The 27,519-nt window shown below is 44.9% G+C and overlaps 1 protein-coding gene across 3 annotated transcripts in view; it reads right to left on the bottom strand.

Moving 5' to 3' along the window:
* MACROD1 (mono-ADP ribosylhydrolase 1) overlaps positions 1-27,519 on the bottom strand; it is a 366,194-nt gene that overhangs the window by 30,934 nt on the left and 307,741 nt on the right. For all 3 annotated transcript variants that reach the window (XM_061606931.1, XM_061606929.1, XM_061606930.1), the window contains exon 5: positions 841-957. In XM_061606931.1, coding sequence (XP_061462915.1) covers positions 841-957 — 117 coding nt within the window. The remainder of the gene's footprint in view (positions 1-840; positions 958-27,519) is intronic.

Raw genomic sequence — 27,519 nt, forward strand, 5'->3', positions numbered from 1 at the left:
GTTTCCACCCACAATTCCAAGGTCCTGCCCTCTGGAGCAACAAAGAAGTAGCCTGCTCCATCTTCTGTGTGTCAGAGTTTCAGGGATTAGAAGACCGCTGCCATGTCTTCCCATAATCTTCTCTTCACCAGGCTAAACACACGCAGTTTGTTCAGCTGTTCATCCCATTGGACATACCCTCATTTGTCCTTCTTTAAAATGTAAGACCCTGAACTCTGATGGAAAAACCTTTGCCTGTTAAATTTCTGCCTGCTGTGAAGGTGCTAGGAACCTTTGACCCTCCAGATGTTGCTGACCTACAGCTCTTACCAGCTCCAGCAAGCATGGCCAATGGCCAGGGATGATTATGGGAGTTGTAGTTCAGCAACAATTGGAGGGCCAAAGGTTCCCCCACACATGTGTTACAGGCACAAAGCCCTTCATGAATAGAATATGGAGCTCCTTTATACTGCATTTGACCATTGGTCTATCCAGCCCAGGTCTGCTCTGGCTAACAGCAGCTCACCAGCGTCACAGGTCAGAAGTTCTACTACCCAAACTCTTTTTAAAGTGGAGAAGCCCAGGTATTGGACCTGCAAACCTCTGCTTGCAAAGCACCACTGAGTGATGACCCCCCCACACACTCAATCAGGCAAACGTAGTGGTGATTCCAAACCTCCATAAAGGCGATCCCATCAGCTGAGCTCCCCAGGAACCCTGTGACGCTTGGTAGGCAACAGATACATTACATTATGCAATATTATTTTATTATTATAATGTACTTCTTCTCTTAAATGCTTTTTGCAAGCTGCTTGGAGGCCTTTTTGTGTTAACAACAACAACAACAATAATAATACTTACATTTGGCCGGGAGGCGGTACCCACAGCTGATTTTGGCTTTTCCAGTCTCGCAGCCATTCAGGGTCCGGCATTCCTCTTTGAGCAAAGGGCCTGCAGCACGATGGATACAGCCATCCACTAGCAAATAAAGAGGGGGAGAGCAACTTGTCATTGTAAGAATCAGATTGGGGCTTGCATCAGGGATAGATGACTTGTCCATCTAGCACAGTATTTTTCTACTTTGATTGGAAGCGGCTCTTCAGTAAGAGAATGGTGACATCTGCACCATCCATTTACAGCACTCTTATACCACTCTTAGTTTGTGAAGGTCGCTGAGAGTTGTTAGGAGACCCACTATTCCCTGCACAGAGCTACAGTTCCCAGAATTCCCTGGGAAAAGGGATTGATTGTTAAACCAGTCTGCAGTGCAGGTAGAGCAGGTGCTTACTGCAACATGGTTTCTTCCTTTATAAAATACTCCTGCAAAGTCTCCATTTGCCACTTATGTTCTGGAGTTCAAAACAACTTTGGTGTGTGAGCAGCCCTGGGTGAGAACTGACTCAAGATTAAATCCTAGAAATAGGTACTTCTTTGGACAAATGCACATACCCTGCCTTTCCAATACAGTTAACATCCGAGGATGCTTATGAAAAGTTTAAAAGACCAAACGCCAATAAGCACAGAGGGCTATTGGCCCGCTTGGGAGCTTCCTAGGTGCTGGATTAGATGGGCCTTTTAGCCTGATCCAGCGGGGTCCCTCTTAAGCTCACTCAAAGACAAGCAAATCAAACGTCAACACGGCTGCATCCACACCTTACATTTAAAGCACGATGATACCACTTTAACAGTCATGGCTTCCCCCAAAGAATCATAGAAACTGTCATTCGCTGAGAGTGCTTAGAGTTGTTAGGAGACCTCTCCATTTTCCTCCCAGTGATACAGTGCAACGGACATGAGCAAGGGGCTAGAGAAATTCCCCTGTGAGGAAAGTGTACAATGTTTGGGGGCTTTTAGTTTAGAAAAGAAAGGTAACTGGGTAGTAGTGGCAGTGAAAGGACATGACAGAGGCATATATAAGAATATGCAACATGAGGAGAACAAGGATAGAGATCAGTTTTTCTCCCTCTCATAATACTAGAATCTGGGGTCACCCAATTAAGCTGAATGGGGGGAGATTCAGGACTGAGAAAAAGGAAGTTTCTCTTCACACAGCACATCATTAAACTATGGAATACCATCCAACAAGATGTACTGACAGCCAGCAACTTGGATGGCTTTAAAAGAGGATGAAACAAATTTGTGGAGGATAAGGCTACCAGTGGCTACTAGCCACGATGGCTATGTTCTCCCTCCACTGTCGGAGGCAGTAGACCTTGGAATGCCAGTTGCTGGGAATCACAAGCGGGGAGAGTTGCTGTTGCACTCAGGTCCTGCTTGAGGACTTCTCACTGGGGCATCGGGTTGGCCACTGGGGGAACAGGATGCTTGACCAGATGGGTCCCTGGGCTGATCCAGCAGCCAGGCTCTATTGTTCTAAACAACTAAATGGATCCTCCATGTGAAGGGGCAGTATACCTCAGGATACAAGATGCTAAAATTAAACAACAGGGAATGGCCATTGCCTTTGATGCCTGGATTTGTGAGCTTCCCAGAGACATCTGGCTGGCTGTTGTTAGAAAGAGGATGCTGGACTTGATGGATATTTGGAGTCATCCAGAAATTTTTAGGTCCTAACGTGAATCAAGAAGAAGGCTGGGGGAAAGAGACAGAGAGCGTGGCCTGGAGATCCAAGGCCTGAAGGGGATGGGTGATTAGCTGTCCACTCTCAAGTCCATTAGAGAGAAGAATTGATCAGGAAGGTCCATTATTAGCTCATTCTCAGTCCATCTCCTAATCCATAGAACAATATTTTATCAGCTGTACTCCAAGGGGAGTCAATAAAAAACACAGAGGCAACGGGCAATTTTTTGACCGTATAAAGATGCCCCCCTTTAGCTTTGCTCTCTGTGTGTATATGAGAGGTGCTAAAAATACATACAGCAACTGTAATAAACAGACCATGTAGACAGGAAGTAAGGCCGGATAGAACACTAGGGATGGGCAGAGGGGGATGGGGTGCACACAGCCAATGGTAGTGGTTAGAGTGCTGGACTAAGACCTGGAAGATCAGGGTTCAAATCTCCACTTAGCCGTGCAGCCCAGCCAGATGACATTGAGCCAGCCACTCACTGCCTCTCCGCCTAACTTACATTACTGGGAGGAGGGAGCAAACCATGTACGCCACCTTGAGCTCCTTGGAGGAAAGGTGGGGTATAAATGTAATAATACTATTAATAATGTTAATTATATAATAATAAGTTCTACTCAGGGTAGACCCATTGAAACTTAGTTGTGTTCATTACCTTCAGTGGGTCTCCTCTGAGTACAGTTAGCACAGGATACAACACAGTAGTGGTAGTAGTAGTAGTAGTAGTAGTAGTAGTAGTAACAATAATAAATTGTTGTTGTTATGGTTCTTATTTCTAGAAGACAGAGACAGGGACCCAAGAGAGCATGCTTGCTCACTCTAAGGCACCTTGGTGAGTTAACGATCAACGCTGCATTTGAGCCAGGGATATTTTCAGGCTCATAACTTGCAAAAATGAAACTTTTTCAATAGATACTTTTTTATTGAGTGTTTTATACAATGCAACATAACAGACTTGTGATAACAGCTAGAAATCACAAGCAAATAAATAATCAAACATTGGGTCCATTTTAGACATGCAATGCATACACAGCAACTTGCAAACCTTGAGGCCAAAGCATATGTGATATTAAACACATGGCTTGGCATTGGGTTCATATATTTAAAATCATACATGGCAAATGCTGGGGATCAGGGCTATGGCGCACAGGGTATGGGGGTTTAACTGTATCCTTCTGAGTCATGGTCTACATAAAATCCCCTCTCCGAGTTGCTGTTTGGCTGCAACTTGGGAGAGAAAAGGGGTGAGTGTTAGGACAATGTGCAGAAGGAAAGCATTAAATTTGCCATCCCTCCCATGCATTGTGGTGCTGATCTTGGTCAGGGCCCCTAGCAGATGCCATCTACAGGTTTTTATTTTTAAAGATACATGCAACTTTTAACATCACGTGTGGATTGGCCCTTTGGCCCTCCAGATGCTTGCTGAACTACAGTTTCTGTCATCATTCAGCAACATCTGGAGGGCCAGAGGTTCCCCACACCTGGCGCACTGGTTTTGAAAACTGCAGATGAACTTGGTTCCCATGAAAATGCAAACCAAACTGAATTCCTTCTCCACCCCGAAGCAGGGTATTCCACTCCACCCCTTCTGTTTTCTTATCCAAATGTCACTCTACATTCCATGACTACTGAGTATGATCAGTCCTCACTGTGGATTTTTTGGAGGAAGGGGAGGGTCTTTGCTCCTTAGATTTTAAAAAAATGATTTTGAGTCCTTTTGCAAACCTCAGTATTCCCACAAATATGCTGATACTTCCCTCTTTTTTTCTCAGTGGCCCTGCTGTGGCTGCAATGCTGGTAGCACTCACCATCTGAGTTCATTCTTAGGAGGAGTGATGGGAGGCCGGTTTAAGGAGGGGATGAAGGTGATAATGGGCCAATCCCCATCCTCATCCCAAGGTGGACTCTTAGCAAGTCATGTTGCCACGCACACATGCAAACACATTAAAACACTACCAATCCCCCCCCACAATATTGAGGTGGTCATACGTAAAGATAGGTAAATGGCTCAATTACACTTTTTCTTAGTTTCTCATTTTTCAATCTTAAATTCAGTTCTTCACATTTCTGGATTAGTGTGTGTGTTTCTCCCCTCCCCCCCCTCAAGTCCTCAAGGAAATTGACCCTCAGAACTAGAGTTGCCAGGTCAGAAGCATCCCAAACTTTGGGATTTCGGGGGCAGGCCCTAGAGATGTTATAGGGGCAGGCCTGAATGATGTCATGGGGTGGACCCAGGTGATATCAGAGTGATGTCATTAAGCATGATACAGTAAGCATCAACCACAGTTGCTTGGCATATACAATTCAAACAAAAACATTTCTCACATTGGAAATTAAGATAGAAATCTTAACTAAAAGATGAGTAGTGAACATCTAATTTAGCCAACTTGCTTCTGGCAAAAAGGTTTAAGTGCCCTCAGGCCGGGCCAGTCAGCAGAAGGCCACTGTAGGTAAAAAGGAGCCTCGTGTTGTGGAAATGTTAGATGGGAGCACTCAGGAGTAAAGATGGATGCCCCTGAAGACTGCAATTCTAAACACACTTACTAAGGGACTAAGCCCCATAGAACTCAATAGGACTTACTTCTCAATAGTTATGGTTTGGGTTGTATTGTTGGTAAAGCTTGACTAGCGATCCTCTGCAAAGTTATCCATATCCAAGTAGAGTTCCTGCCTGGAATGCCCTTCCCCTACCTTTAATCTAGCTGCTCCAAATTTCTTTACAGGTTTGACCCTTTACTTCAGAAAGAGGTATAAGAAATGAGTAAGAGTAAGGAGATTCTCTACCCTTTCTGTCTATCCTGTGGGTTGCTATAAACTGACAGCCTACCCATTTCCAGTGAGTAATAATTGACAGAGAGAAAACACACATGGTTTGGTCTACCTTCATAGGCAGCAGCTTGGGAACAACAATTGCAGCAACACTTCCAAATATGTGAATTCTTTTTTACCACTATTGGGCAAGAAACAAACCGTCATGCAACCAACAAGGTGCATCATCAGTGGGTTTAAGGGGGTTGAGCTGAATGCCTGGAACCACTGTTGTTGCTTCTATGGATGTAAGGAAGTTTGGTTAAAGGTAAATGAAATGCAAATAGAAAAAAAACAAAAGACAGTGATGATTTCCTAAATGCTATACCTACCACAACAAAATTCCTATGAGTAAGGCAGAACACTCAGCATCCCACAACCAGTCAGGATTCCTAACCAAAAATCAAAACTAAAAAAAATCCTAGCAGCTAGTCAGCCAAGGTGACAGAAATCCCCATGCTAACTCAGGGGCTGCAATTAGTGCAGAATGCTGTGGCACGATTGCTGGCATGAGCGAGACCCTGTCACCACATAATACCTCTGCTCTGAAATCAGCACTGGTTGCTGAATTGGTACCAGGCCAAGTTCAAGGTGTGCTTTCCATGTTACAGGTGCCACTTGTTCTGCTCTTGTAAGAAATGAGTCCTTTAGTGTGGCAGCACCTACGCTTTGGAACTCCCTGCCTATTGACATTAAACTAAAAAGAATCGCTGTGACCAGTAGGCACTGGTACCAGTTCCATGGCTTGAAATGGAACCCAGGGACTTCCAGGATCTGATCGGGGTGTGAGAGAGGAGACAATGATGCTTCCAAGCCAAGTGTTCCCAACAATGGCAAAAGGAAGGCAGGGTTGGGGTGTCGGTGTCTGGGCTATTTCTGGCAGTGTACAAAGCAGAGGGCATCCGTGGAGGCGCCTGTCATCTCTGTTCACCACAAAGGAGATTGTGCCCAAAGTTAGCAGTTTCTCTCTCTCTCTCCTTCCCCCCAACCCTGCCACTCCGACACCCCTTCCTCCAAGTTTATTCTGGCGCTGTGTTTGACAGGCCCCAGGCCTGAGACAGCAATTCCCACACTTACACAGCTTCCTTGCCTACCTTCGGCAACCATAATCACCCTTCCCCTTGCCAACCCTGGCTCTAGACACCCTGGGAGGCTCTATGTGTCATGAATCGCGACAGATATAACTGCAGAGTAACATTTTTGACTGGCTCAGCCAAAATATTCTCCCCCTGGCCAGTTGCCAGAAGAGCATAAGGATGTAAACGCCATATGTGTGTGCATATGTGTGTGTGTATATATATATATATATGCTGTTTTCCTGCTTTCTATAAAATTTTAATTTTAGAAAGAGAAGCGGGGAAGAGAAGGAAAGAAAGAAAGGAGCTGGCTTCTTCAGAGAGAGCACTCTAGACATGCTAACTAGCACTGTCTTGAAAACTCATTTTGAAAAGCAAGACACTTTGAATTATCAAGCTCAGAAGCACGTCACCCTTAAAACCCTAAAAAAACCCACAACCACCTTTGTTCTCTTCAGTAAAAAGCACTCTGTATATGCTCAGAGGCACCTAGCTGAACTTTGGGGACTATTTCCAAGTAGAACATTTTAAGGCACCCTGCGTGTATATGGCATCATGGGTGATGACTATGTACAACCGCTTTGCCAGGTGTCAACAGGCTCTGTTCTGAAGTTTGCCCCGGGGTGCATATACACCCCCAGCTCTATACCCTCCTCTTTCTCTGCCCTGCCTGCCTCCCTCCTCTCAGCAGCAGAGGAATCCGTGTGGTTGCCTAGCAAATGCATCTGAAAAGCCTTTGGGCCTTCCTGGACTAAGGATGGAGCTCTGGTGATGGCTAAAGGGTCCCTCGTCTGGGACAAACATTTCCCCCCCAAAGGAAGAAGCATCCTCTCTCTATCTCCCCTGGAGTCCCTTGAAGAGCTTCTTCTCAAATGTACCCTCCATCTCTCTCCTCCCAGCCCACCCCCCCAGCCTGCCCTCGCCCCGTGAATCAGCTGTTTTTCTGCCCCAACACCCAACTTGTTAACATGAAGGAGTTTTGCCATCACACATGGTTCCCCATCCCTTCCGTGCATTGATCCTCTCATGCAGAGATGCTCTGAGATGGAGACCGAAACTGACATGTTTAAAGGAGACCCAGAGAGGGTAAAGGGGGGGAGATGGTCCTATCTTAAAGATGGTCCTATCTTAAAGGCAGCAAGAAGGCAGAGGTTAGCAGTGGCACCACATCCAGGCCATCTTAGCAGCAAAGGAGACTTTCAACTGTTTAACTGCCCTTACAAGGACTGCCGCCTAATGAAAGAAAAATTAGCCAGTTGATTGTATTTGTCTAAGTTGACAAAATCAGCATAAATGTTCATCTGAGGAAGTCGGGTGGGGGACACAGTATTTCTGGAACAAAAAACATACTTCCTTTGTGTTTGGATGATGCATTATCATCAGGAGAGGCATTTCCACCACCTTCTCACACTCAGGAAGGCAGCCCTTACCAGTTGCAATTTGTAGATTGTATCCAATGCTAGTCCTCTCAGAGTAGACCCTCTGAAATGAATAAACATGGCTAACTTAGCTCCATTAATTTCAATGGGTGTACTCCAAGTAGGACTTATATTAGATACAACCCTGCATGTATATTGATTTTTAAAAAACAAATAAAAGGCTGGCTGCCCCTTGATTAATCAGGGCCACCCTTTTTAGTCGATCAAAATCTTTTTGGACTGACTAAATGTTGCAGCCCTAATTATCAGTAGTGATTTATATGCAAGTATTAACAGACAGCAGTTCATTACAAACCTCATCTTATCCCCCTCCTGTCAATACTTTGTTGCTAGCCATTGATATTCCCATTTTATAGATGAGGTACTGTGGCTGAGAGAAGGACCTTGCTTGTGCAGTTGCATTTGGACCAGACACTCTTGAGTGAGAGAACCAGTGTGTGTGTGTGTGTGTGCGTGTGCGTGTGTGTGCGTGTGCCTGCAGATCTTCAGCGGGGTCTAAAGGCAATAGGGGTGGGTTGGATAGGGGCAGCAGAGGGTCTCCATTTAAGAATATGGAGGAGTATAAATGAGCATGCACACACCATGGGACATTGATGGCTTTGCCACACCCTCCTTTGAAAAACTATGTTATTTCTTCCAGCCCTAGAATCAAGGATAATATAGAATGCCCCCCCCAAAAAAGAAGCACTAGGGGGCACTGCACTGCAGAGAGTGGAGAAAACCAGATCAGTGTTCATCTCACCCAGTCCCCAGTTTTATCCATGACTCCTCTATTACGCTGAGCACCGCCTCACCATCCAGCATAAAGGACAAGGGAGGGCCAGCTGAGTAGGGTTTATAGGTACATAGGAAGCTGCCTTATACTGAGTCAGGCCAGTCTTCCATCTAGCTCAGTTGTCAGTACTGGCCAGCAGCGGCTCTCTAAGGTTTCAGGCAAGAATCTCTCTCCCAGCCCTCCCTGGAGATGCCATTGGGGATTGGACCTGGGACCTTCTGTACGCAAGGCAGATGCTCTATAAGTGCCACTGAGCTACTATGACGCTTCTTCATTCAACAGGGCCAGGTCAGTCCCCCCCTGAAGCCATTCACAGAATTAGAAGTCACCAACATGTCCTAAGCCCACCCACTCTCTCAGATACATCCTAGCCGCAAGACCAGCTCCTCCTTCTCCCTCTTTCCCCTACCCAAAGATCAGCTTTATAGAGCCCAGAGCATTCGCAGTCAGAGAACAGATGTCCCGCAAAAGGTCTTTGCAGAACAAACAACACCAGATGCCTTTAGTAAGCCACGGCACATCACATGGGGGGGGATGAGGCGAAAAGGAATAGCTCCCCCCCACAGCCCAGCAGTTCAGCTCCTGGTGCCGTTTAATTTCTTATTTTATTTTCCTTTCTTTTATTAGGCCTGTAAAAAAGAATATAAAACCAAACGGAATAACCGTAGATAGTATTTACAAAAGGGAAAAGATAATTTACAAGATTGATGAGTACCCTCCTGACATTGATCACCGTAATGCAACAAGCTGTAACTTAAAACATCCAGCAGATTCAGCTCTAGCGATGCAGAGATTTGTGGGCTCAGGGAAGGGCCCCCACAAATTTCATCTGTTGAATTTTGGAGAGCCACCCATCCTTTACAGCAGGGGTGAGAAACCTCTGGCCCTCCAGATGTTGCTGAACTACAACTCCCATCAGCCCCAGCAAGCATGGCCAATGGCCAGGTATGATGACAATTGTAGTTCAGCAACATCTGGAGGGCCAAAGATTCCCTAATCCTGCTTTAAAAAATCTAGACCTCTGCCATATGGTGACTTTAACACATTAAGGAAATACACATCCATGAAAAGTCCAGGATTCCTTCCCAAGTTACAATATGGCAATCAAACCCAAAGCCTGAATATAATCCATAAATCTCCCAAAAGGATATTTTATTGGGATTGAGTGGAGAGTAAGAATGAGGGAGAAATTCGATTTAGTTCACATTTAAAGGCAAACTTACTTACTTTGCACTTTCCGAAACAACATGTGAACTTAAAAACAACCGTCCTTTGACATTTTAAATTCTGCAATGCAGTTCTCCAGTCAAATAATGTATATATTTAAAAATGCATATATGAGGATAAAATGTGCATATAAATGCATATATTCATGAAAATAACATATAACATGCAATGTATTAAGGGAAATTGCTTTGCAAAAATTGTACATCAGGCAAAATAGCGTAGAAAAATGTGTATGTTTGCACTACAATGCTGAAGAACTTTCATGACGTCTTTTAAAAAGAGAAGAATGCAAACTGATGTGGGCATGCCAAAAACTGAACATAAGATTGGGAAAATGTGAAACTGAGAGAAACCGAAATTGTCGTTATTTGCCCATCCCATACATTACATTTCTATCATATCTACCCACTGTAAACTCAAAGTGTCAATCCTTTTGTAGCCAAAACAGCCCCTCCCATAAGCAAGAAGGAGGAATCCGCTTTGGGGAGCCCTTAGGTTGCAAAAGTAGAAAACAATCTGCAGGGGGGGGGAGAATTCTGGAATGGGGTGGGGAGAAAAACCAAAAACAGCCCAGTGAGGATGCTCATTGGGGTATAGAATGCTGAGTGACTGTTTTGGGGGAAAATGGTAACCCGGCGGAGAGGTGGGAAGGTAGAATGGACTATCCTGGAAAAGGACATAGGTGGGTAGAATGGAGCATCTGGGAAAAGGACATGGCTGCCTGGCTGGCACCCTGAACAGAAGCATGCCACACTGCAACATTTTGTGGCAGGTCCCACTGGTTACTATTATTTTTATAAGCATTTCTATACCACCCTTATTTCTCCATGGCAGTATACAAAAGAAGAACCTAAGAAGAGCCTGGCTGCTGGATCAGGCCATTGGCTCATCTAGTCCAGCATCCTGTTCTCTCAGTGGCCAACCAGATGCCTGTGGGAAGCTTGCAAGCAGGTCCTGACGGCAAGAGCACTCTCCCCCTCCCGTGTTTTCCAGCAACGAGAATTCAGAAGCACGCTGCCTAATGTGTGTGTATATCCATATATTTCTATTTCATTCTTTCTGTCTGTCTATCCACACAAACATATATATTTGAAAGCCACAAAATCATAAAAGCAACATAAAACAGCCCATGCCCTCTCTCAGATGTGAGAATATACCCCACAGGTGTCACCTCTGCACCCCCATCTCAGGCTAACCCAGCCCCAAAACTGACAGACCTGGGAAAAGAACCCAGGAGTCCTGGCATCCAGACAACTCCCCTCCCTAAGGGATCTCCTCATGCCTCCTTCTCCCTCCTGCCCCCCAAACCAGAGAGAGAGTCCAGCTCCCAGCCTTTTCTTCCCTAGACTGGTAAATAAGAATCTGGGACAGCCCCTCTAAGACTCCTTGCTCTACCTTCCTCGGCACTCTGTTTCCCAGGGGGGGAAATACCAAAGCTGGCTGGGCCAGCTCAACTAAAGGCAGTTTGATTTAAATACTATGCACATTTTTATCTTGCAGTGGTAAAACCCCATTGAACATGATGAGACTCGCTTCCAAATAAATATGCACAAGGTTGTGCTGTTATGCGCCTACGTTCTTGGAAGGACCCCAACAGCCCCTCATAGCTCCCCAGTAGCCCCCCCCCATTTTCCTGGCCTGCATTCCTTATCCCTGTATTTTTTACACGCAGATCCAATCCACCACAGCCCATCCTAAACCAGCCTGTTGCAAGCAACCAGCGCTCTCTCTCGCCCCCCCCCACTACGCTTCCTGTGTGCAGGCCTCTAATCCCCTCTCAACGGCAATGGAATGGGATAGTTCCATAATCCACTTTCCCGGAGATCTCCTTACATAAAGGGAGGCATCTGTCAGGCATGGGAATTATCCCCTCAAATCTCATCAGGGTCAGGTTTGTTCCTCTTTCCCTGCCTGTTGCCTGGGCTGTATCAGAGCCTTGGAGCTCAAGGAGGAGAAGCCAGGGTTGTCATGACCCGTGGCCAGGATCGGGGTTCTCAAATCAAACCCCACGTGGAGTTCTATCAGTGTTGAAGAGCCCCATATCCTGACATTTCTGGCAAGGGGACTAATGGAATGAGATGTCTTCAGCATGGATGATGTCACTGGGCTGAAAACAGATGAGAGCTTTCCTGCCAAAGTCTTGACAGTGGGATAGAATCCTAGAATTTCAGAGCTGGAAGGGGTCTCAAAGGCCATCTAGTCCAATCCCCTGTTGGTATGGCTTTATAGGGCCACTGTTGTCTGTGGTGTGGGCACTTATCCCACTACTGTTTCTGATCAAGGTGGTCTTGAAGGTTTTCATAAAGCTTCCAAAACCTGCAAGGCCTGTTTTGCCCAAATAGGATGGTAGGATATAATGAAATGCAAGCATATGGCACACAGGCTCCTTCAGTTTTCTTTAAAAAAAAATTTAATTTGTTATTTCTAGCAAGAAGATGTTTAGATGTTTCTGAAAAATAAAATAACCTATGGAACTCTCTTCCCTTAGTAGTGCTATGAGGGGGTGGGGGATGTTTTCAGGGTTTATATGGGGCCTGGAGTATTTTCCTTGATTATGTACACTGTCTAGATGGAAGAGGAGAGAAGAGTACCCTGCAACATTCCACAGGTAAAAACAGGCATATACTTGTAGTCTTCAAGGTCATAGCTCAGTGACAGAGCACACCCTTTGCATCACGGGAGGGGAACCTTTGGTCTTCCAGATGTTGCTGAACTACAACTCCCATCAGCCCCCGCAAGCATGGCCAATGGCCAGGGATGATGGGAGTTGTAATTCAATGACTTTTGGAGGGCCCCGAAGGTTCCTCACTCCTGCTTTATACGCAAAAGGTCTCAAGTTCAATCACTAGCATCTCCACTTAAGGAGGAGGAGGAGAGGTAGCAGGTAAGAATGGATAAATCTGTCGATTTCAATTTCTCTGTTTCTCAGTTTGCCAATCTTAAATTTGGTTTGCTGTATTTCCCCATCAGTTTGCGATTTTTGTATGTTAAAAAAACCCTCACAAAAATTTATTAGCATTTTAGTCCAAATTTCTACTTACATATTTTTATGCAATTCTTGCACACAAATAATTTTCCTAATATAATACATTTGTGTACTTTGATTTCACTAACATATTCATTTTAAAGCATGCTTTCCTCTAATAGTCACTTTTTTGTATGCTTTTTTTGGGGGGGTGTCGGAGAACTACCTCGCAAAATTCGGAGATGTGCAAATGTGAAAGGACATCTGTGTTTCGATTTGCATATTGTTTCAGGAAGTGCAAATTAGGTAGGTTTGCATTAAAATGCAAACCAAACAAAATTTATCTCCTATCCCTAGAAGCAGGTGGATGGGAATTATGCTCCCTGGAGCCCTGGAGTACCAGTCAGTGGAGACTGGTTGTTCCGGTGTCAATGGCGCATTGGAATCCACTCCGGGTTTTAGTTCAAACTTTTAAGGAGCTGTCCAAGGTGCTTCAGTAGAGAGACCCCGGTCAGAAATCCTGGAGAGCTATGGACAATCAGTGTAGATAGTACTGGCTGGTCAAGGGTCTGACTAAATAAGGCTATAGATTTTCTAAGGCTATAGATTTTCCAGTTTCCTAAATGGTTCCGTGAATCTCTTGGTTATCTGAACATTGTGTTCTTTATGTAGCCTTGTGTCTGCATAATCTGCATAATGTATGAGTGGCCAGTTGATATGTTTGAGGTAGTGAATGATGGTATCGGTTGCACAGTATAAATGGTGAATGGTTGTATTGTGCTATGGTGCTTGTTACTTATATTATACTGCTTGCAATACTCTGACTTTTATATTGTGTTTATGTACATATATATTGTTGATGTATTTTGCTTTGTAAATTAATTTGATAGGTTTTTTATTGTACCTTGTGTATTCTATTGTAAACCGCTTTGGGATCTTTCAGATAGTGAGCGGTCTATAAATGGAAATATCATCATCATCATCATCATCAAATAAAAGGCAGCTTCCTTGTTCCAATTTGGAAAGGGTTGTAGCTCAGTGCTTAAAGTATCTGGTTTGCATCAAGAAGGTCCCAGGTTCGATCCCCACCATTTCCAGGTAGGAATGGGAGAGACCTCTGTGTGAAACCCTGGAGAGCCATTGCTGCCAGTCAGAGTAGACACTACTGACCAAGATGGACCAATAGGCTGACACAGTATCAGGCAGCTTCCTATGTTCCTATTCCTATGAGAATATACCCCACAGGGGTCACTTCTGCACCCCCATCTCAGGCTAACCTAGCTCCAAAATGCACTGGAAAAGAACCCAGGAGTCCTGGCATCCAGACTACTCTCCTCCCCAAGGGATCTCCTCATGCCTCCTCCTCCCTCCTGCCCCCCAAACCAGGGAGAGAGTCCAGCTCCCAGCTTTTTCTTCCCTAGATTGGTAAATAGAGTCCGGGACAGCCCCTCTAAGACTCCTTGCTCTACCTTCCTCGGCACCAAAGCTGGCTGGACCGACTCAACTGAAGGCAGTGTGATTCAAATACTATGCACATTTTTATCTTGCAAACCCCATTGAACATGATGAGACTCGCTTCCAAATAAATATGCACAAGGTTGTGCTGTTATGCGCCTATGTTCTTGGGAGGACCCCAGCAGCCCCTCATAGCTCCCCAGTAGCGCCCCCCCATTTTCCTGGCCTGCATTCCTTATCCCTGTGTTTTACACACATGGGTCCAATCCTGGCATCCACCACAGCCCATCCTAAACCAGCCTGTTGCAAGCAACCAGCTCTGTGTGAACCTCTGCCTGAAACCCTGGAGAGCCTCTGCTAGTCAGTGTAAGCACTACTGACCAAGAATGACCAATGGCCTGACTCAGTGTCAAGCAGCTTCCCATGTTCCTATGCTCTTTCCCACCTAGTTATAAGTTGCCCTGGGAATACTGAAGGGCAGGATATAGATTTGTTTTAAAAGTAAATAAACAAAAATGTACTCTGCAACAGATTCTCTTCAATTGACTTAAGAACCAGGAGGGTTTTTGTTCTTTTGTTTAAAGATATACTTCTTGACAAAACTGTCCTGTGATCTGTTATCTACAAAATGTACCACAGCAGCTGCCGTGCGTGTGAAACGGCAGGGCATGCGCCTGTATGCTAGGAAAAAAGATGCAGATGCAGCTGTTCTCCACTCAGAGGTTTTCCTTCCAGTGATTCTGGGAGAGGACCTGAATGCTAAAGAATGACAACACTAGCAACTCATGCTAAATGAATGCTAACAAAAAAATGAGGACAAAATACAGGCGGTGTTTTTTCTGGGGGTTGGACTAGATGACCTCTGCCATCCCTTCAAACACTTAAGGTTCTAAAACGTGAATATAAGGACTGTCCCTTGTAAGTAGTGACAGTTGGAGTGTATGATCACAGCTCTGTAAATGTTGGCTCAGCTTAATAGCCAGTCATCATCTGTGGTCCTTTCCCCTCACTCAAATCCTCGGGCATGCACAGAGGGCTTGGCAGAGAACCAGGGGGGCATTTCTCATTTGTGCAACACATGAAAAAGGTAAGAGAACAGCGGGAGTCTCTTCTACAGCTCAAAAACTGCACTGGAAGCAAGACGTCCCTGAGAGGGACTTGTGTGATACCAGGTTTCCTGCTTGCCACAGGGCTGGGTACCCTCGCCCCTGACGAGCTGGCAAATGGATCTGTGGATACCTGTGTGGATGATGACCACAGGCCACATTGTGTAGGGATGGGCGGATCTGTCAATTTCAGCTTTTCACAGTTTTCTATTTTTCCAGTTTTCAGTTCTCCACATTTCCACATCAGCCTCTGATTTTTTAAAAAGTTCTCATGAAAGTCCACCAGTGTTTTAGCACTTATGTCTCCTATACATATTTTTGCAAAGAAATTTCCCATAACATAATGCATTTTGGTATGCTGTTTTCCCTAACATACGCATTTTAATGCACCTTTTACCCTGGTATATATGGGAGGCTGGGCCCAATAACCTATAGGAGGACCCTGCAGAGTTGCGTAGCGGAACAGAGAGTTTTGAGTGAGCTTATGTGTGTGTGTTCAAATCTTTGCTAAGATTCTACCTTCCCTGCAAATTAGTCAGACAGAGACTTTAAGCTTAAAAATAAGAAAGAACTACTTTATTCTGGAAGTACATACTTGATAGGAAAGAGTTCTAGATCTAGCTAACTAGCTATGTTGGAGCAGCCGGCACTGGTCCCAGTGCTAGCCCTCATGCTGCTTGAGAGGAGAGACAAAGGAAAGATGTCTGCTCCCCTCTCGAGGAGAAAGGAAGGAGGGTAGGAACTGAGATCAACATCCTTTGCATATCAGTCTAGCAGGAAGGAAGAGACAGCAGGAGATCAAAGGACAGGTGTAGCCTAGCAACCAAGAGGTCTCCTCTCTAGCTACGCCCCACGCAGCCTCAACCCACAAGTTGGAGTTGAACCCCATATGTTCCAACAGCATATGCATTTCTGTCCACATTACCTGGCTGGAGAGCTGCCTCGCAAAATGCTGCGAACTGCAAATTTCGAAGGAGGGCTGTGTTTTGGTTTGCATGTTGTTTCGGAAAGTGAACGTTCAGTAGGTTCGCCATTAAACTTGAACTGAATTGAATACATCCCCCCACCCACCCCAATCCCTACAGGTATGCGACAGCTCCTGGCTCCCTGACCTCCCGAAAGCAATGTGGCTATGGGAGGAGGTGCCAGTGCATTCAATGGGGGTTTCAGGCTTTGGACTGCAATGAGCATTGGCAAGCAATCTTGCTCCTTTGGTCCATGTTTGGTGCATGTTTTGCTATGACCCCTTCCTGCCTGCCTTTCCTCTTACTCACCAGAACTCTAATTAAAGATCAAAGCCTACGTGTTAAGCGCAGGCATTCTCCGATGAGGATCACAAGTTTGTATTCTTAATAGCCACATACTGGCTGCAGGCAACAGCAGTTAGTACCAGTCTCTAGGTAAGGGCTGCAGTTGGAGTAGCGGGGAGGGGGGAGAATGAGGGGGGTGGCAGCAGCAGCTAATGGTCAGGGCCGTCTGCAGCAAATGTAGTCACTAATCAGCCTACCAACACTGCCTGTTTCCCCCCCCTAGGCATTAATTAAGTCTCAGAGATTTCCTCCATCTACCAACCACCCTCGGAATAGATCTGGGGACACAATCAATACGGTTTTCCCGGCTACGGCAAATGAGGATGGAGGTTTGAATGGAGTTGAAAGGGTTAGCAAAGGGTTTGTTTGAATACACATCTGCAGCCCCAAATGCAGAACTCTTTATCCCCGCTCCCCAACCTGGTGGTCTCCAGATGTTTTGGACTACAACTCCCATCAGCCCATGGCCTGACCGCTGGTCAGGGGTGATGGGAGGTGTGGTCCAGAACATCTGGAAGGTACGAGGTTGAGGATGGCCGCCATAGGATGCCTGTTCAACTTGCACTCTGCCTTTTTTTTTTTAGGCTTCCACCAGTAATTGTGCCCACAGTCACAAACATCTATTTACAATCATGATGGCTAGAAACGTGGTTTATTAAAAGAAAACAAGGAAGCTGAGGTTCTTGCTTTGCACTTCTGCAGAACTGCACAAATTAAAATTCTGCATGCTTTACATTTTCTAAATGAACATGTCAAATGGGGATGGGGAACCGCTGGCCCATAACTGGGCCCATCAGGGGTCCTAATGTGGCCCATGAAGCCATTTTCCCCAAACCAGGGTGCCCACCTGCCCAAGGCCTGATGTCAAGTGTGAGGCAGGTAAAGGCATGGTTGCCATTCGTTTGAAGTCCTCTTGCACATGATTTGTACTGAAACCACTTGCAAACGTACTTAAAAGTGACATCCCTCAGTGCCCATCAGTTGATCGGCATTGAAAGGCATTGCCTTTGAAGTCTATTTCCAAGTGGTTTGTATTGAAACCATTTACAAATGGACTTCAACAGGTGACCCCCTTTCAAGTTGTCACCTGACTTCCTAATGATGACAGGAAGGCAGCCCTGCCCACCTCTCAAAGGTGGCCCACAGCGGATAGGGGAAGGAGGGATCCTGCCTGCTGGCTAGATCCAGTTCCCCACCCCTGACCTAAGCATAGCATGCACCTAATAGATTTAAGCTGCACCCTACATTAGGGTAGGGAGGGGTGAGATATTCAGTTCAGTTAGCACTCCAAGTTGAATCTATCAAACGTGCACTTTCTGAAATGATATGAGAACCAAAACACAGCCATCCTTCAAGATTCACACTTATTTGAATTTTGCAACGCAGTTTGCCGACCAAACAATAATTATAAAAATGCAAATTTTTATATGTGCATGACAACTCTGGACACATAACACCTCTTTCTTTTCAGGATTCAGCCTCAATTTATTTGCCCACCTCTAATCACTGCCTCCAAGCACTGGTCCAATACCTCAGCTGCCTCTCCCGATTGAGATGGAATAGAGAGATAGAGCTGGGTGTCATCTGCATATTGATGACACCTCAGTCCAGTGGCTTCACACAGATGTTAAATAGCATGGGGCACAAGATGGAATGCTGAGGAACACCACAGGACAGCTCCCACAGTGCCAAAGAATAGCTTCCCATGACTACTTTCTGGGAGTGGCTCTAGCGGTATGAGCAGAACCACTGAAGGACAGTCCCACAGCCCCACCTCCCTGAGCTGCTCCTGAAGGATGGTCAACAGTATCAAAAGCCACCAAGACATCAAGGACAATGAGCAGGGTGACTAAAGTGGTTTCAATGCCATGGCCAAGCCTGAAGCCAGCCTGGAACAGATCCAAGTCCTCAATTTCCTCCAAGCATGCTTGAAGCTGGACCATCACCACCTTCTTGAGCACCTTGCCCAAAAAGGGGATATTTGCTACTGGGCGATACTTGTTTAACACTTCTGGGTCCAGGGAGGTCCTTTTAAGGACAGGACACACTACCACCTCTTTCAAGGCAAATGGTACCTCCCCCTCCTCCAGTGAAGCGTTAATCACCCCTGGACCCACCCAGTCAACACCCTACGGTTAGCTCTAAGAAGCCACGATGGGGAAGGGTCGTGGAGTCGGGTGGTTGCACTTCTTCAAGCACCATATCCACATCCTCAAATCGTAATAATTGAAACTGATCCAGTTCAGAAGGAACAGACAGTGCTCTGGACGCCTCCATTGGCCTTGCTCTAGATGAGGCAGATTTCATCTCTGTCTGAATCTGAACGATTTTGCCCCTAAAGTGCCTTGCAAAATTGATACAGCAAGCTTCTGAGGGTGTCAGAGCAGCACTCTCTTGGCCAGATGACAACAGCCCATTCACCACTCAGAAAAGCTCTGGCAGACAGCTACCTGCGGATGCAACGGTGACAGAGAAGCAAGATTTCTTCACTGCTACCACGGCCACATGGTAGGCACAATGGGGCAACCTTCCCATATTCTGTCAAGTTTGGACCAAGGGTTACACCATCTGTGCTGCAGTTACTGACCCTCCTGTTTCATTGCACACAGGTTACTGGCGTCCCAAGGTGACCTAGGTGCTCCACAGTGACAGCGAGGGCACTCAGGAGTGATCGTGTCAATGGTTCTATGCATCTCACCATTCCACAGTGAGACAGGAGCACCTGCTGGAAGATCCCCCACAGTATTCAGGAATCCATCAGATTCCAAAAGTCTCTGCGGGAAGACCATCTCAATGGGCCTCCCACCCTTGCAGAGTGGAGTACATTTAAAGGACATTTAAAGCACATGGCTTCCCCCAAAGAACCTGTAGTTTACCCCTCACAGAGCTACGGGTCCCAGCATCTTTAACCAATGAGTTCCCAGGATTCTTTGGGGGAAGCCATGTGCTTTAAATGCGCTTTCATTGTATAGTGGTGTACGCAGCCTTCAAATCCTCAAAAGTTCAGGGTTTCAAAAATCCACCCCGCACCACTAAAGCAGTGACATCCAATTCCTGACAGACAGACTGGTGTCTGGATTAGCTAGGGAAGTGCCAGTATTAGGCACATGAATTCAGAACATGCACACAGGTAAGGAAAACACGTTTGGAAAACAGGTTCACTTGATAGGGGCTGCCAACACAATCCCAGGAAGCAGGCTGGGTTAGCAGTTTAAGAGTGGGATGCAGTGTCAAAGGAGCTTGCTTTATTTATCTGAGGACAACCCCAGTGTCCTTAATTGGAGTTGGGGAGAGGGGCTCTGTAGTGGGGGAAGCCATCTCCCCGGCACCTGTTTCCACGGCTGATCTCCGCTTGCGCTGGCTTTGCATTCACACTTCTGCACAACCCTCCACAGAATCAATTTCAAAGTGCAAATTGACTCTATGCTACAATCACAAATCTTGTGTCAGGGACCAGGCAAGGGGTGGGATTAGTGTGTGCATGCCTGTGCATCTGCAGGTTGCGTGTAAAAGAGAGCCACAGAGTGCAAAGATTTGGCAAGGATTGCCTAGCCAGGGTCAGAGTGGGAGACATGAAAGCTGTCTTAGGGCAAATATTTAAAAGGATGTCATGCAGGAAAGAGAGCAGTTCTCTCTTGCTCCAGAGGACAGGGCTAGAAATTAATGGGTGGAAATTACAAACAAGCAGATTTTGGCTAAACATTAGGAGACACTTCGGCCAAATGCACACTATAATATCACTTAACATTTAATAAATTTAATTCATTAAATTCACAGTTTGCGAAAAAAATGAGCATCGAAACGTAGCGATCCTTCAAAATTTGCACTTATAAGAATTTTGCAATGCAGTTCTCCAACCAAATAATATTTATAAAAATGCATATATTAGGGGGAAATGTGCATAAAAATGAATATAGTGGTGAAAATAATATACAAAAATGCATTATATTCAAAGAAATTACTTGCAAAAATATGTACATTGGTCAAAACTACATACAAAAATGTGTGTATTAGGGGAAATTCATACTAAAACGCTGAAGAATTTTCATGAGGATTAAAAAAAAATCACAGATTGCTGCAGAACTGGATTTAAGATTGGGAAAATGAGAAACTGAGGGAACTGAAAACTGACTGATCTTTCCATCCCTAGGTGCTGGGAATTGTGACCCCTTCCATTCCCCTCATAGAGCAACTATTCCCAGAGTAGTTTAACGATCAATCCCTCTTCCCAGGGATATGTAAGGAGAGCTGCATTTTGGTTCACATACAATTTTGGAAACTGTTAATTAGGCAAGCTCACATTAAAATTTGAACCAAATCAGATTCTTCCCCCATCCCTACTCCAAATACCAGTGGTGGAGAGTCGCCGTAGCACTCAGATCTTGCTTTTGGACTTCCCAGAGACATCTGGTTGGCCACTGTGGGAAACAGCTAGCTGGACTAGATGGGTCTTGGGTCTGATCCAGTAGAGTTCTTCTTAATTCACTAAAATAAATCTGCTGTTACTATAATAACTCGTATTATTATATAATACGATTCTATTATATGAGGTCATGCTGATGAATTATTCAAACCAGGGATCTCCTAGTTCAGGGGTGGGGAATCTTTGGGCCTTTAGATGTTGCTGAACTACAACTCTCGTCACCCTCAGCAACTGTGGCACTGACCACGGATGCTGGGAGTTGTAGTTCAGCAACATCTAGAGGGCCAAAATTTCGCTACATCTGCCCTAGTTCATAACATGGTCTCATGCAACAGAGGTAAGTGTGTTCAATGGGGATTACTCCCAGGTAAGGGTGCACAGAACTGCAGATTCTGTGCTTTTGATATATTTTCTTTCTAAAAACAGGATTTCCTGGTTTTTTAAACCACTTTTCTGACTTCTTTGCCTCCCCCCCTCCCAAATTTCTATGCCCTTCCTGGATATCATTTCAATCCCCACCTCTCCTCAAGAGCTAGTTCAATCCAGCTTAGTTAGGGGCTTGTTATCTCAGCCACAGTTTAATTAAAGCTTGTTTATCCACAACTTGTGCTCAGCCCCTCAAGAGGCAGGAGGGCAAGGCTGGGGATGCCCTGGGGAATCAGAGGACCTACAAAACAACCCTGCATTCTACAACCTGAGAGAGAGCATTTGCTTTCATGCACAGATATCTATCTATCTATCTATCTATCTATCTATCTATCTATCTATCTATCTATCTATCTATCTATCTATCTGTCTGTCTGTCTGTCTGTCTGTCTGTCTGTCTGTCTGTCTGTCTATCTGTCTGTCTGTCTGAATTTTGCATATGTTCATTCATGAGTCTGTTCCATTTCATTCCAGATTAATCTGTTATTTATTGATTGATTTTAAAAATCAGCATGAAAATTCAGACGTAAATACATATTTTACAATAATTATTATTTAAATATTTGGGGTTGTATCCAGCAAAGTCATTAGCACTTCCACCCGTGCAAATGGGACCTCCTCTCCCCACGTGCCCCTCCAATCTGCACCAGAGAGTTGTGGGAAACCCACAGGGGCACACAGGGAGAGAAGTGGGGAGGAAGTCCCACTGTGCAAGCAGAGGTCATTGTGCTCACAGGACAACTGTGTTGGAGAGAACCCATTATCTCAATGTATACATTTCTATAAGTGTTTTATCCTACCATATGCTCCATTGTTTTTTTCTACACATTCTGGTACTTTTTTTGAGCCAAGAATTGTATCACAAAATTGGGACAGGTGTGAAATCTGAAGGATAATTACATTCTGATCCGTATATTAGTCTGAGAGGTGCAAATTAATCAGTTATTTTACAACTTCAGTGCAAACTGTCTGTCTGTCTTATCTACCTATCAATCTTATCTATCTAATCTAGCTTATCTATGTATCATCTATCTTTCACCTGTATATCTTATCTAATCTGTCGGTCAGACTCACACTCACTCAGTGAGGAGGATATTGTTGAGGTATTTCCACAACAGATTAGAAAGCTGGCATTTGTGATGTGCCCAGCTCAACACAAGACAGCTAAGAAGGACTGAAAATTACAGTTTATTGGTTTTTGTCTCTCTAGAGACTCAGGACAAAAAAAAGAGAGACTATCTCACTTGTTTAGGCTACTCAGATGCTAAAGAATACAGGACTGCTGCATCTTTAATACTTGTGTGGGAGAGGGCCTTTCATCAAGTGTAGATGTACCTTTTCCGGCTTAACGTTCTATTTTTTTGTGATGAGGTGAACAGGATTGCATATTGTTCTCAGAATGAAATACTCCACCATAGATTTGCATAAAGGCATTATGATGCTGGAATTTTGAATTTTCAGTCCTTTTCCTAATAATCCTTGGCATGGGATTTGGCTTTTTCACAGCTGTTGTTCATTGAGTCAATGCTTTCATGGAGCTATCCTCCAAGATCCCAGTTCTAAGCATCTTGATTCTGCTTAACAAAATAAAGAGCCAAGCCATTATGACAGGGATGGGGAAGCTGTCAGGCCCTCCAGACGTTGCTGCACTACAACTTGCATCATCCATGACAGAGCTTGGAAGTAATTCGTTACAGAAACGAATTACTTGTAATTCATTACTTTTTTGAGGAACGAGTGGGCAATTCCTTTACATTTTGATTGTGATAGGAGTAGTTTTATTACTTTTGAGGAGTAATTGTAATGTTTCTAGCATTATTTTGGGCCGTTACTGCGGGGCAGGGGAAGTCTTCTGTTCCTCTGATTTGTGGATGAAAATCATGTGCCTCAAACTGAGCTTCTGTGCAGTGTCGTTCTTCCCTCGTGCTCTGTGGGTGTTTAGGAGGTGACAAGGGAAGAGATGGAGAGCAAGACGGGGATAGAGTGGAAAAATTGTTTTTAAAAAATGGATGGCGGCGGAGAAAAATGGGGGGGAGGGAGAAAGGAGCCAGAGGGCAAGAGCATAAAGGAGAAGGAGGCAGCAGCAGAATGCAGATAAACAACTGTGGAGGTGAAGGTGACGTGTGTGTGTGTGTGTGTGTGTGTTTGTGTGTGTGTGTGTGTGAGAGAGAGAGAGAGAGAGAGAGAATGTTTGCTTGGGTGGGTGTCCCTTAGTAGATGGAAGGGCAGGGTCCGGGAGGTGGTTAAGTGAGAGTAATTATGCTTGCTGGCTGAGTGTGTGTGGGAGTCACACTTGGTCTGACGTGCAAAGATGTGAGTAGTGGCCTCTGCCTCCCTTCCCTCCTCCCTTAACAGCGGAGAGACCACCACTGCTATCTTATGGCTAAAAATAATTATTCTTCTACCTCTGTGTGTGTGTGTGTATTTTTTTATGTTGTTTTAGGTGATTTAGGTGTGCAGCAGCCAAGGCCAGCACCTTGTAGACACTCTAGGTTTTTTTAAAGTAACTTAAGTGTAATTGTAGTGATTACTTCTGAGTAACAGTAAAGTAATCAATTCCTTTCAGAACAATTGTAATGGTAATGGTAATTTATTCCTTTTTGGAGCCATGCAACAGTAATTGTAATTTATTACTTTTAAAAAGTAATGTTCCAAGCTCTGATGCATGATGACTGGAGTTGATGGGAGTTGGAGTTCAATAATCGTGGAAGAGCTAGAGGTTGCCCATGTTGAGAGTAAAGCCCCAATGCTTGTAACAAGTAAACTGAAACGGGGGGGGGAGGGTTAGTCAGAAAGGGAAGTCATTCACAGGGATGGGAGAGGTAGGTGGGACACGCAGGTGGGCTTATTAGTCCTGCGTTGCCTTATGGGGGGGTTGGGCTATGACGCTGCGGGTCCAGGGCAGGCTGGTGCCCAAGGGCTCAGTCATGCCTGGTGCCAGCCCTGCCCATGGGACTACTGGTGGAGTAATCAGGAGGAGGAGGAGAAGGAATGGGACCCTGCGGAGGGGCCCAGTGGACTGCAGAGGGAGGGGGTTGAAACAGGAGAAGGCTTCAGCAGTTTAGACAGCGACGGCTCCATCCCAAGTTCCAGTTACAACTGAAGAAATGATGTCTGACAATGAGCTGGCCCTTGTCCTGCCTCTGAGCCTTGCCTTGTCGCCTGAAGAGGAAGAATTGTAGGCTCAACCAGAGGTGGTGTCACAGGAGGATCTGGCTGAAGAGCCGCCACCGAGGACACACCGGCAGATGTGCAGGTGCTCACAGATGGCACCAACTTTTCAACTTGCTCATAGAAATGCCAGCCAGATTGCTAGCCCAGTCCTGTTCAGAGTCCCCATGAAATTAGAAAGCCCAGCCTGAGTCTACTTAAAGGGCCTCAAGGGGCATGTCTAATTACTGCAACAATGTCTGAGCTTGAGTAGTCAAGGCTAGTTATGCTGTGTAGAGATGCAGAGCCCTGTATAATCTGTAAACTGAGATTTCACATTAAACATAATGGAGAAAACATACCGATGAGTCTGAGCCTGAATCCAATGGGGTTGGCCAGGACAAGTTTATTCTGTGCTAGTTCTGGATTTTAGTGCCGAATTTGATTGTTTCAGTGTTATGTTTTTAATTCAGCTTTTGCATTTAATTTACTGTATGTCACCTAGAGAATTAAATTGTGAGGCAACTAGTAGACATAAATAAAGAATAAATAAATAAGTCTGTGCTCACTATGGGAACTCCACAGCAGTAACAGATTACCACAGATACACCCCCTGTCCTAGCCCATCCACTTTTCAGTCATAAAGGAATTTTAAAACACCCTCATAGTCTAAAAGTCTCCTGCGGGAGCAATTTTAATAAAAACCATTTTAACAATCTGTTCCAGAGATATTTAGGGTCCTTGTAATATTCATGAAGGGGAGATTAAATATTGAAATTTATGCTAATAATAAAAAAAATTAAACAAATGACGAAGGGGGTGAGGCAGGGGGTGAAGACTCGCATGTCATTTATGCTAAAGAAGCACATCAGCATGCTTGGTCGTTAATAATTTACGGGAGCAATATTTTTTAAAAAATAAAATTGTGTTAATAGTAAGAGGCCTCATGCAGCATGGAGGAAGAAGCCAATCAGAACAAATCACAGGCTTATCTGCTTTTTGAGGGAACACTTCTACAGCTAAGGTAAATCAGCCATTAGATTTAATCTTTTTTCAGCCCAAGGGCCGCATTCCCTTCTGGACAACCTTTTCAGGGGCCACATTCCAGTGGTGGGTGGGGCCAGAAGCAAAAGTGGGTGGAGCAACGGATGTAAATTTTACCTTTGTACAGTAGGCAAGTGTCTACTCTTGCACACTCATACATTATTATTATTATTATTAAATTTATTAGTCGCCCATCTGGCTGGTTGTCCAGCCACTCTGGGCGACGTACAAGATAAAAAACAATACATTAAAACGTTAAAATTTAAAACCATAACAGTAAAAACCTAACCCACCCCAAAAGCCTGCCTGAAGAGCCACCCTTCTCTGCCATCCATCCAGGCAAGCAAAAGGCATGATCACATTCTTGCCAGGCAAAAACACTAAAGGATGGTATGAAGTTGGGCTGAGGGGGAGTGAGGCTTGGGAGAGGGTGCTGGTATCCTGGGGACAGTTCCGAGGGCCAGAAAGAGAAGACTGGAGGGCCATATTTGGCTTCCGAGCCTGAAGTTACACACTCCATGTGGCCAATGACTTTGTGTGTAGAGCTCATAGCATCCACAGCTTAACTGTTGTGGCTTCCTCTAAACAAACAAACAAACAAATTCTGAGGATTATAGTTTGATGAGATTCATGGTATAGAGTTCCTTCCTTCCTTCCTTCCTTCCTTCCTTCCTTCCTTCCTTTCAATTTAAAAGAATTACATACCACCCTTCACCATATCAGATTTCAGGGCAGTGTGCTATATAAAAGATTCATGCAATAAAACACAACATGAATCCAATAAAAACCTTAGAACAGGCTCAGGAGAAGTTACTCCTACTGAGTACAGTGGGACTTACGCCCAGGTAAGTGTATATAGCACTGTAGCCTGAATTGGTTAAAATCTGTTGAAACACTCGGGTAACATGAACATGTTTCTGCCTTGCACTTCAGAAAGGAGATGGGTGAATCTGTCTGCTTTTCTCTCCGTTACTCATTTTTCCAGCCTTAAATTCAGTACTCCACATTTCCACATGTTTGTGATTTTTTTAAAGTCCTCATGAAAATTTAGCAGCATTTTACTGCGAGTTTCTCCAAAGCAATACTTTTTTAAAACTTTCTTTTTACAATTTTACCTAATAAACACAAATTTTTCAAAGCAATTTCCCCTAATATAGGCATTTTATGCACACTCTACCCCAATATAAGCATTTTTGTATGCTTTGCTGGGCTGGAAAACTGCACTGCAAAATTTGGAGAAATGCAACTTTTGAAGGATGACTGTGTTTTGGTTCGCGTATTGTTTTGGAAAATATAAATTAGATGGTTTGCCTGTACATGTGAAATGAAGCTAATTCCCCACCCCCTCATCTGTATCTACGAACATAGGAACCCATGAACCTATGAAGGAGATAGTAAACTAGGGTTGCTGCTGGTGTACTGTCCACCCTGCTGCCCAGCAGCTTCTCTGACTGAGCTGGTGGAGGCCGTCTCGGCTGTGGTATCGGAGGTGCCTGGAACAATAGTCCTGGGTGGTTTCAATGTCCATGCTGCGGCTGCCTCTAGTGTTCCAGCTCAGGACTTCATGGCCTCCATGATGACTATGGGGCTGTCTCAAGTCGTCACTGGTCCGACACATTGGGCAGGGCACACCCTCAACTTGGTTTTTGCTCCAGATGGAGGAAGGAGTGGTCTGGAGATGTGGGGGGGGTGGATGTCACCTCATGGTCAGACCACTTCCTGGTGAAGTTTAGACTTATGGCCCCGATC

The sequence above is a fragment of the Rhineura floridana genome, chromosome 22, assembly GCF_030035675.1.
Source record: "Rhineura floridana isolate rRhiFlo1 chromosome 22, rRhiFlo1.hap2, whole genome shotgun sequence".
Classification (NCBI taxonomy): Eukaryota; Metazoa; Chordata; class Lepidosauria; order Squamata; family Rhineuridae; genus Rhineura; species Rhineura floridana.